The sequence below is a fragment of the Theobroma cacao genome, unplaced genomic scaffold (assembly GCF_000208745.1).
Source record: "Theobroma cacao cultivar B97-61/B2 unplaced genomic scaffold, Criollo_cocoa_genome_V2, whole genome shotgun sequence".
Lineage (NCBI taxonomy): Eukaryota > Viridiplantae > Streptophyta > Magnoliopsida > Malvales > Malvaceae > Theobroma > Theobroma cacao.
In genome coordinates, this window is record NW_017234722.1 from 151,960 (window position 1) to 163,762 (window position 11,803).

The following is an 11,803-nucleotide window of genomic DNA, read 5'->3' on the forward strand; positions in this document are numbered from 1 at the left end:
GAATGAGCTTCCTCTAAAATCATTTGTCTCAACTGATCATCCTTAGGGACACAATTTCGGTCTCTAAACATCAAAGTATCATCATCACTGAGTCTAAACTCAGTAACTTCTCCATCTTACAGCTTTTGAACTTCCTACTTCAACTCATCATCGGATTTCTGTAATTCTCTGATTTGATCCAACATTGAAGGTCTCAAAACGAAACTAGCAAGTAGGGTTCCATCTTCACCATTATTCAACTGGATCCCTAAAGCCTTCATCTCAAGTAATATCGAAAAATAAGAACTCTGAAGTACAGCTAATGAAGATGAGGATTTATGACTTAAAGCATCCGCTACAACATTTACCTTTCCCGGATGATAATCAATCACCAAGTCGTAATCCTTAATCAACTCCAACCATCGTCTTTGTCTCAAGTTAAGCTCTTTCTAGGTGAGCAAATATTTCAAGCTTTTATGATCAGTAAAAATCTGACAACGCTCACCATATAAATAATGTCTCCAAATCTTCAATGTGAAGACTACTTGTAAAGCCCGACCTTATAAAATACTAATCATGACATACATGTGATGATAACATGATTGCATGCTAGGAGAGTCTCGAAAAATTTACAAAAGTCGGTATTGTACCTAGAGGTACAACAAAGTTTAGTTAATCCTCGAACTAGATCAAATAGGAATTTTAAGGTGAGATTAAGAGCTTCACAGTTCATGGATGACTTAAAATGGTAATTTGGAGTTTGAGGATCAATTTGGAGTCAAATCGGAATTTTCACTAACTAGGGGCAAAATGGTCATTTGCCACCTGGGGACAAAATGGGAATTTTAGAAAAGATTTTTTTGACCCCATTTGACTTATTGGAGTATAATTTGACTTATTGAAGTATGATTTGAGGTTTAGAAGTGAAAAATTTTAATTTCGGTATAATTTGGAGTATAGGGGTAAAATGGTAATTTTGCCACCTCAGGGGCAAAATTGTAATTTTCCACCACCAGGATATTTTTTCCAGCACATGGTCTTCCTTTGTCTTCATCTTTGACCCTTGACTAAACATGTGGTGGAGATAAAATGTTTAAATTTTTAAAATTTTAAAAACGGGCCAATGACATGATGCCATGTGTCATGCCTTTATTAATTTATTATTTTCCTTTTTAAAAGGCACAAAATCAGCCCATCTTCCACCCCATGGCCGGCCAAACCAGCAAGAAGAGAGAGAAAACAAAAACAAAACCCTAGAGAGAGAAAATCAAAGAAAAAGTGTGAATTTTCAAGGAAATTAAGTGAAAAAGGTGAGATTTTTTCTATTAAGCTTGAGTTTTCTTATTCCCAAGCATTTCTCTTTATTTTCCATGATTAAATTACATGTTTTCATGATGAATTCAATTCTGAAAAAATGGGTTAGGAGAGAGAAAGTTGTTGGATTTATTTGATTTTAATTTATGTTAGTGTTTTTAGTTAGTTTAGCATATTTAGAAACAAAACAACAAGAAAAGAATTTATTTTCTCCCCCAACCATTAATGGCTGAATTTACCATGTAGTGAGTGAGGATGAGTTTGATTTTATTCTAGGAGAATTGGTTAAGGAATGATGAATTATGAGCCTAGAAAAATAATGGGAATTTTCGGAGCAAAAATACGAATTTTTACCCACTAGGGGTATTTTCGTAATTTGCTGTTGGGACTGATAATTTGCACCACACTGAGGGACATTAAGTTAATTTGGGTGCAATTGAGGTATAGAAACTGAAAAGAATTAAATTGGAGTTTAAACGGACCCGTTAGGAATTTAATCGGGTGATAAGACGAATTAGGCCAATACCGGGTTTAGATAGTTACCAGTGCATTTTTGCATTCCATATCATGCATTGGTAGTCTAAATTAGTTTAATTTTGATTTAGTACCAACTTGGTGAAACTCTCGATTTTGTACTGTGTCAAGGTGGTGAGTCCTCCGATAAAGGCAAGGAAATTGCATCCGAGGACCAGTAGACAGAGTGCTTCGAAAGTCTGCATTCTAGACATTGTGAGTAAACTTACTGTCATTTTAATTATCTAGGGTGGTTTTTAGATGCTTTCATGAATTCTATGGAAAAAGGAATTTAAAAAGATAAATTTTCATGTTTTATGAATAAATGAGTTTCAATGAAATTAAATTATAAATTGTTTTGAAATTAATAGTGATTTTGAAAAATAGAGTACACGGAGACTGTTAATTGTGGCAATTTGATTGTTTAAATTAACTGGCTTATGATAAATCGAGCATGATTGGCTAGTTGGCAATTGTATTGAAATGCGAATTGTTTGGTTACCTTGAAAAACTACGAATTACAAAATTGCCATATCATGTTATTGAGTTTTATTATATGGTGGATTATATATTAATTAATCACTGCAGTAGGGGGTTTCTGTGGACCAGCCTTTTAGAGGGGCACGGTAAACCCCATTATATTCTTACCTCGAACGGAGAGGCGCGTAGGGTATCTCCTGGGGTAAAGTTTAGGGTTCACTTCACGCTAAACCACCACGTGAGGGGGAACTCAGCCAACGCCAAGGAACGGCTATGTTTTCAAAACAAAAACATGATTTATGTGAAATGTGAATTTTAATAGCCTTGGCGGTCTCGGTAGGATGCCTCGGCCAAGGTGTCCCCGAGAATGGATTTATGGCACAAGCCTAGATTTTTATGAGATTCATAAGCCTTTTTACGTATTTTGAACGAGATGTGTTCTAATTGTATAACCCAGTTTATGATGATTTACTTTATTGTCTCCATGTACTCAACTCTAGATGTTTATGATGATGTCTGTTTACTCATTGGGATTTTATAATCTCACCACCCTCCTTTCCACCCATTTCAGGTTCAGTATAGACTGTAGATAGCTGATCTCATCGAGGACTACCATTGGATCTGCATTTTCCAAACCGTAGGTTCACAGTCCTCTTTACTTTTGTTTATTCGGGGGCACTCTTGTTATTGTAAATTAAATTAAATATTTTGGCTTACTGTATTTCAGTATGTATAAATTTATTTAGCTTTTACGCTATAAAAATTATTCACGTATAACTCTATAAATATTGTTTTATAAGAAAATAGAATATTTTACTTAATATTTCTTTTATTTTCTTATTATATTCAAATAACCATAATTTCGTTTTAAATGAAGATTTTAGACTTTTAAACTCATTTTGAATATGAATTATGTGTTTTGTACTTGTATATTACGTTTTAGCCAGTTTCGAAATCTTTGAGAAAAATGACCAAAATACCCCTGTGAGATGAATAAAAAATTAATATTTTATTTGTTTAAAGTTGGAAACAGCTTAAAATCTTTTAGAACACGATATTTGACAATGGTTGCTCACAAGGGAACAGAGAAATTGATAGTAAAGCCTTGCGGGGTTTCGGGTTCACATTTCGGGCAATGAGTGTCTACCGGGACACCGCGGTGGTTGTCACGGGCTCGAGGGGAGTACCGGGTCGTGACACTACTGCTACTGACTCCAAGTCATGAGTAGGGTAATTTGTCTCATGCTTCTTCAACTGTCGGGAAGCATAAGCTATTACTTTCTCATCTTGCATTAATACACACCCTAATCCCAACTTAGATGCGTCACTGTATACCACAAATTCTTTTCCATTAACAGGAAGTGTTAAAACGGGAACGGAGGTTAACCAGGTCTTCAACTCCTGAAATTGATTCTCACAGACATCATCCTACTTAAACTTAACTCCTTTACGAGTCAAACGAGTCAGAGGAGTTGCTATCAATGAAAATCCCTAAACAAATCTCCGATAATAACCGGTTAAGCCAAGAAAACTACGAATCTCAGTTACCGTTCTCGGTTGCTCCCATTGGAAGATTGCCTCAATCTTCTTGGGATCAACATAAATTCCAACTCTAGACACAACATGTACCAAGAAAATCACTTCCTTTAACCAAAACTCACATTTAGAGAACTTGACATAGAGTTGTCTCTCGCGCAAAGTTTGCAACACAATGCGCAAATGGGCAGCATGTTCATCATCATTCTTCAAATAAACCAGGATGTCATCTATGAATACTATCACAAACTTATCTAAGTATGGATGAAACACCCTATTCATAAGATCCATAAAAGCTGCCGAGGCATTAGTCAAACCAAACGGCATCACCAAAAACTCATAATGCCCATAACGCGTCCTGAAAGCAATCTTGGGTACATCCTGCTCCTTAATCTTTAACTGATAATACCCAAACCTCAAATCAATCTTAGAGAACACCATAACACCTCGTAATTGATCAAAAAGATCATCAATCTGGGGTAAAGGGTATTTATTTTTTATGGTCACTCGGTTCAGCTGACGGTAATCGATACACAATCGAAGAGTGCCATCCTTTTTCTTTACGAATAGGACTGGTGCTCCCTAAGAAAAAGTGCTAGGGTGAATAAAACCCTTATCCACCAAATCTTACAATTGGACTTTCAGTTCCTTCAACTCTACCAGAGCCATTCTATATGGAGGGATAGAAATAGGTGCGGTACTCGAAACTAAGTCAATAGGGAACTCAAGCTCTCGATCAGGAGGTAGTCTCGATAAATCATCAAGAAACTCACTTACTATTGGGACATCCTCTAACTTAGGTTCCCCCTTTTAAGTATCGATCAAGTGAGCCAAATAAGCCGGATACCCTTTCTGCGCTAGTTTCAAAGCTTTGATGGTCGAGATTACACAGAATGGTAATACTCGACGTTCCCCTGCAAATACAATCTCTACTCCCTCCGAATTTCGAAAAGCAACTTCTTTCCGAAAACAATCCATGTTCGCCCGATGTGCAGTTAACTAGTCCATACCTAATATCAAATCAAAATCTCGGATCTCTAGAGGAACCAAGTCGGACCCGTGCCTCATCTTTCGTCACAGCGAAAACTCTTATCCAAGTACAAGTTTGTGGTCTCGAAGGTGGATATGCCGGGGTGTTACTCTCTATACCAGACTGTATAGCCACTCCCTGCCTTGGTGGTAACCTAGAAGAATCTCTCCTCTGCATATCCGTAAGAGCAGGTGGAGATGAAGCAGCTGTTGTACCTTATCCCAACTGTGGACAGTCACTTCTAATGTGACCTATCTGTCCGCATTGAAAACATCTTGTTGGCTTTCTACACAGCCCAAAATGACTTTTTTCGTAATTTCTGCATCTATCAAGACCTCTGAAACTCTTCCCAGAACCAGTTATAGCGGATCTGCTAAACCTCGAAGGTCTCTACTGTGATGGTGGAAATGGAGGTTGAGGAGATGTCACTGAAACAGAAGTAGTGCTCCCTGAAGTCGCTGAGTCCTTGCCTCTCTTTGGTGGTTGACTAGAAGATACACCAAGATTTCTCCTTTTTGCAAACTCGATCCGAATCCTCCTATTCTCAATCGCGAGCTTCTCAGCCTGTAAAGCCATTTGTACGACCTCCATATGTGGCTCCCTACCAGTCACTGTCATCCGCTTTCTAATCTCATTACGGAGCCATTCCTTGAAATAACTGACCTGATCCTACTCAGATTTCACCAGATCCAGCACATATAACATCAGCTCGTTAAAATGAGTCTCGTACTCCTTTACAGTTAGATTCCCCTATTTCAAACTCAAAAATTCTCTCTTCTTTTCTTTCTGATGAAAATAGGTGAAATACTGACCATCAAATTCTCTGAGAAAGTCAGACCATGTCTGAGGAGTAGTGGAACGGGACTTCACTGAATTCCATCAAGTACGAGCCCTCTTCTCTAGTAATCTCATAGCCACCATTAGCTTCATATTGTCGTCTAATCTCATGTCAAAGAGAGTCTTCGAAACTTGATTAATCTAGTCTTCTGCCACGGTGGCATCTAACTCACCCATAAAAGACATGCAACCAAGTTGCCGAGCCTCCTTCAGCTTTTTAGAAATGGATACATCCTGTACTGGCGGAATTGAAGGAGTAGCTGGAGGCACTATAGGTGGAACCTGACCAGTTTGAGCTTGACCAACCATTGCGGTAAAGAAAGCTACCAATGTCTGTGTTGCCTCAAGAGACATGACAAGAATGCTAGTGGGTGGTGGAGGATGTGGAGGAGTCTCAGCCTGCTCAACAGCAGGTGGTGCACGAATGGTGGATGCAGCCGATTCCTCTTCTACTGCATCTAGATGACAACGTTGGGAACAACCTCTTCCCCTCTCAACCGATCTAGTGAGAGGTGGGCGTCCGCGTCGAGGAGGCATTATAATCTATAAAAGAATACGAGCAAGTTTAGGCAACCTTAGGCTCTATATACAGATGAATGCATTCTATTCGACCTAACCTAACTTAATCCGGGGCCACACTGACACTGTAAATTTAAAAAAAAAAACACTTTAAAGCCAAAAGCTCTGATCTTTAAAACCAAAAGCTCTTATACCAATCAAATTGTCACGACCCGGTAATCCCCTCAAGCCCATGACAACAGCTGCGACGTCCCGATCGAGACTCATTACCCCGAATGTCAACCGAAACCCCGCAAGGCTTTAATATCAACTTCTCATTTCCCCTGTGAGTAACTGTTGCCAAATACCACGTTCTAAAAGATTTTAAACTGTTTCCAACTTCAAACAAATAAATATAATAATTTTCGTCTCGTAAGGGTATTTTGGTCATTTTTCTCAAAAAATTCGAAACCAGCTAAAATGTGATTTACAAGTACAAAACACATAATTCATAATCAAAATGAGTTTAAAAGTCTAAAATCTTCATTTAAAACGAAATTATGATTAATTGGACATAATAAGAACATAAAAGAAATATTAAGTAAAATATTCGATTTTCTTATAAAACAATATTTTTAAAACGATTATAGAAATCTATTTGCAATCAAAATCAAAAAATCTATTTTTTTCAGGAATAAATACTTTATGTAGTGTCACACGTTTGAGTCAAAAATGGAAAGCCAAAAACCAAATCGTTATATATTAATGAAATTGGTGAAACTACTTACTCCAAATTATGAAATTATAAGTTGAAGGAATGCCATTTAATGGATTTGATGATATTTGTAAGGCAGTTAGATTCTTGCAGTTAGCCAATGAAGAAAGGAATTTCCTCTCATGGTTTGGAGGTTTTGTGGTTAAAAGGTTTGACCAAAGGCATAGCTCCTTAAGAAAACTTAAATTTCTAAGTGTATTCGAAATAAGACCAGAGAACGAGTTTTGATATAAGCTTAGAATTTTGAGCTTCGAAGCATTAGAGATACAATCAGGAATATTTTCACTAAGATTATTATTCCCTAGATTAAGCTCCTCAAAATTTGAATCCAAGCTCATGCATGGTAATTTACCTTAAGAGAAAAGGAAAATACATGTTTGAATTATTCCACGAAAAGAATTTGATGCACAGATAAAATTTTAATTATTGCATTTTAGAAAATGTTGCACACATAATTTTTTAGTTAAATAGTACACAAATAAAGTAAAAATAAAATACTTTTTTTAGTTCAATACCCGATAAAAAGTTATTCCCATGGAAACTTAGATTATAGGGAGTTTCATGTTACATTTATAGTTATTCAAAAGAAAACAAAATTCATTTTAAAATGTTAATACAAATTTTATAATATTCTATCAAAATTGTAATATTTACATACCATATATCATCTCTATTGTTAAACTCGATTTAAAATTAGAAAGAAACCACATAACCTATCCACTTTAATAGAATACTCATTTTTATTGTATTGATACTTCAATATAATACTCATTTTTTTAACCATTTCTTATTTTTTGCCTTATTCGTGGTTCTTTTCTATACCATTAAGTATTACAAAAATTACATTATAAATAATGGTTGGACTCAATTTTCTACCAAAAATTAATTTAAAAACCTTTAAAATCTCTTAATAGTTTTTGCTTGATCAATTTTATATAATACGATTAACTTAGTGGGTGTTTGATACTACTATCAAACGAACTTCGCTGGACTGAACTTTAAAGTCACACCAACTAAGTGTATTCTTAAAATTTAAACCTAGTTAATTATTTTTTCAATTTATATCTTTAAGTCTTGTTTTCCTGTCATGTTAAAAGTTTTATAGTTTAAACCTAGTTAGTTATTTATCCAATTTACACTCGTTTACTCTGTTTTTTTTTTTTTTGTCATTTATATAATTTTACATTATATATATACAATATAAGTTTTAAAATGAACAATAAATAAAATTGAAAATAAAAAATAAATACAATCAATTGAAAAATTTAAACCAAAAAATGATGAATTTTAAAAAATATAATTTTCTGAATAATTTTATAAATTATTGAAATGTAAAATGTGAATGTAAAAAAAATAATTAAATATTTGTTCCTCTATCGTTATCCTTTATACTTCTTTTATTCTTATTTTTTTCTGTTATTTATATAATTTTACATTACATTATATATATATATTCTCTTAATTTATTTAATAAATATTCTTTATCAGTTTCTCCATAAAATGTTTTTGTATATATATTTATTTTTCACCCATGTAGTGGGTGTGTGAGGTAGCACTAGTTTATTTCTACTCCTAAAATAAACTACATTAAAAAATATAATTAAATGTTGTTGAGTAGATTACCAGATAGATTATTGTTTTGGAGATTAATTTCTTTCAATGAAGAAATATTGAAGATGGAAGGTGGAATCTGCCCACTCAGGTGCACATTCTTTGCATAAAATATCTCCAATCTAATAAGATTTCCAATCTCACGTGGAATTTCATCTGCAAAAATGGTAAAAATAATTGCAATAATAATATAGAATCTATTTGCAATCAAAATCACTTGCACATGAAAATTCTATTTTTCTCAAAGTTTTCAGATTATAAACAAATAAATACTTTTTGCAGTGCCACAAGTTTGTGTAAAAAGCAAATGGAAAGCCAAAAACCAAATCAATATATATGAATAAGATGTGAGTTGAGTTATTCCCACTTGCACATATAAAAAGGAAAAGAAAACAACAAAAGCATAAGTTGTAAAGAGCAAAATCTCTATTGAGCTTATCTGACTCGATTGGAACTTCTCTTAAAAATATTGTTAGAGTATAGTTCTTCTCAAATATTTTAAATAGAAGTTAATATCATATTTGACAAATTTAATACAAATAGACACTAGGATATAAAAAAAAACTATTTGATCGTATATTTATTTATTTTCAATAAATAAAATAAAATAAAAGAAAAGATATAACTTTATTAAATCTAATTATAAGTTTCAAAATGCAAAATAAATAAAATTAAAAATCTTTTTGTCAATTGAAAATAAAAAATAAAATAAAAATAATAAAGTCAAGTGAAAAAGTTAAAAAAAAAAGATGAAAGTGAAACAATACAATTTTCTAAATAATTTCATAGATCACATAAAGTGCAAATGTAAAAAAAATCTATTAATTATTTGTTGTTATATCTTTATCCTTTAATTTTTAACACTAAGAAACTATAAAAGATTATGATATTTAAAAGCAATCAATTTTAAAATGTAGACTAATTTTAACATTTAAGTATTGATGGAGATGGATTTGAAAAAAGGTACGCACAAAAAAAAATTAAAAATGTATATAACCAAAAAATTTTTGCTACATAATACTATTATACCACACCTTATAAATAATAATAATTCTTATTCATATTTTTATTTTGTATTGTTAATTAACTAGAAGTAGAAAGTACTTTTTTAATTACAATAAGAATTAGCATGTATAACTTCTTGTAGTAGGAGTTTTAAACAAAAAATGGGAAATTTTAAGCAAAAATAATTATACCAAATATATAAGCTTAGAATCTTACCTGCCAAACTATTATCGTCCAAATCTAAATATTCAAGTCTAGTTAAATTTCCAATACTTTTTGGAATGATGCCGCTGAATTGATTATTGTACAAAGCAAAAACTTGAAGCTTGTTGCATTCTCCTATACTTGATGGAATATAGCCAGAAAATTCATTCTCCCCTATTAAGAAGTTCTCAAGCTCAGGGAAACGGTAACACATATCAAATGGTAACCTTCCTGATAACTTATTATATGATAAAGAAACCAATTGCAATGAGGACATATTAAAGATGCTTGAAGGTATGGAGCCAAAAAGTCGATTGAATCGTACACGAAGCATCTTCAGCTTTTGAAGATCACCAATCTCATAGGGAATTTTTCCTTGAATCAAATTGTCTCCTAAGTCCAAGGTCTCCAAGTTGGACATGTTGGCAAGAGTTCGAGGAATTGTACCTGTGAAATTATTGTTGCTAAGAACCAAATATTTAACTTTATGTAAAGCTCCAAACCATAAAGGAATCTCCCCATTAAAAGTATTGTAACTCAGATCAATGAGTTTCAAGCGACGCAACTTGGCCAATTCTTTGGGTAAATAGCCATGAAAATTGTTGCCGCTCAGGTTAAGTGAGACTAGGAATGAGAGATTTCCTAGGTGTGGAGAAATACTTCCCTTAAGACCCATGTTTGAAAGATCCACGACAGAGACTCTTCCATGGCGGACACTTCAAGAAATACCAACCCAATGGCAGACTGAGCTAGTGTTGAACCAATTTCTGGCCAAAACATCGTGATGATCAAGGAGTTGATTTTTAAATTCAAGAAGCGTAAACCGATCTGTGTTGAGATTGCTCATAGTCATACTCCTAGTAAAGCCAATTATGAAACATTGTATCAGCAATATCCAAAGAAAATGGAATTTGATATTGCCCATGAGTGTGGGACGTATATCAATTATCAAGCAAAGAGTAAGATAAAAGAAACTTAAATTTGATAGAAGGGTAATTAGAAAGGAACATAAGCATTGCTTAAATAGGTCCCAACTTTTCCGCATTCAAGGGACTCAACCCATAATAACTCTTAGTGAGAAAAGAGTACTTCAATATTTCATTGGCTCAAAAGAAAAAAAAAAAAAGACAGGATTCCATAACAACTTGGGTTTGTTCATTTATTTCTTAATTCTACCACATAAAAATATTTGAAGAGACATTTTAATAGTTATGTTAATAATCTAAAATAATTTTCACTCTTTCATTCTTTGGACTTTTCTACCAATAAAATGTTCGTAATATTGTTTTTTTTATCTTTTGCTTTCGCTTTCTAACAATTTTAAAAAACTAAAAATTAAACAACAAAAAAAGCAACAAAAATGTAATTAAATAGGGTTAAACTTTATTTTTGTACATATTCAAGGGGCCAACAAATTGAGAGAGTCCAGTCAGGGGCTTTATGTAAAACCCGACCCTATAAATACATATCATGACATACATGCACTGAGTAGCATGTTATTATGCTAGGAAAGCACCTAAGAAAAGACGAAACTCGGTATTGTACCTAACGGTACACTTGAGTTGATTTAACCTCAAACTAGTTCAAATAGGAATCGTAGGATGAAATTTAATATTTTACAGTCTATGAATGACTAAAAATGATTGTTCGGAGTTCGAGGGTTCATTAGGGGTAAAATTGAAAATTTTGATGTTTAGGGGTAAAATCGTCATTTTGCCACTTACAATAATAATTTGATAATGGAGTGAAATTTTCAACCAAGATTAACTATTTGGAGTATAATTTAATGATAAGAAGTGAAAAAGTTTAATTCTGGTGATTTCTATAGTGTAGGGGCAAAATCGTAATTTTGCCACTCGCGGACAAAATTTGAGATTTTGAGAGAATTTAGATCAAATTTGACAAATTGGAGAATGGTATGAGTATAAGGGATGAAAAATATGTCTATGGGCAATTTTTCAGTTTTTTAGGTAAAATTATAATTTTTCACTTTTACGGGGGCAAAAGTGTAAATTTCAAAA

General features: G+C 33.3%; 1 protein-coding gene across 1 annotated transcript; it reads right to left on the reverse strand.

Annotated features, from left to right (window-relative positions):
• Window positions 1-5,830: 5,830 nt before the first annotated feature.
• LOC108663856 (probable leucine-rich repeat receptor-like protein kinase At5g63930) lies at window positions 5,831-10,458 on the reverse strand. Its single transcript, XM_018129748.1, has 3 exons — window positions 9,795-10,458; window positions 8,671-8,729; window positions 5,831-6,232 (listed from the first exon to the last, which is right to left on the reverse strand). The coding sequence occupies exons 1-3, from the start codon at window positions 10,456-10,458 to the stop codon at window positions 5,831-5,833; spliced, it is 1,125 nt and encodes a 374-aa protein (XP_017985237.1).
• Between the last annotated feature and the right edge of the window lie 1,345 nt (window positions 10,459-11,803).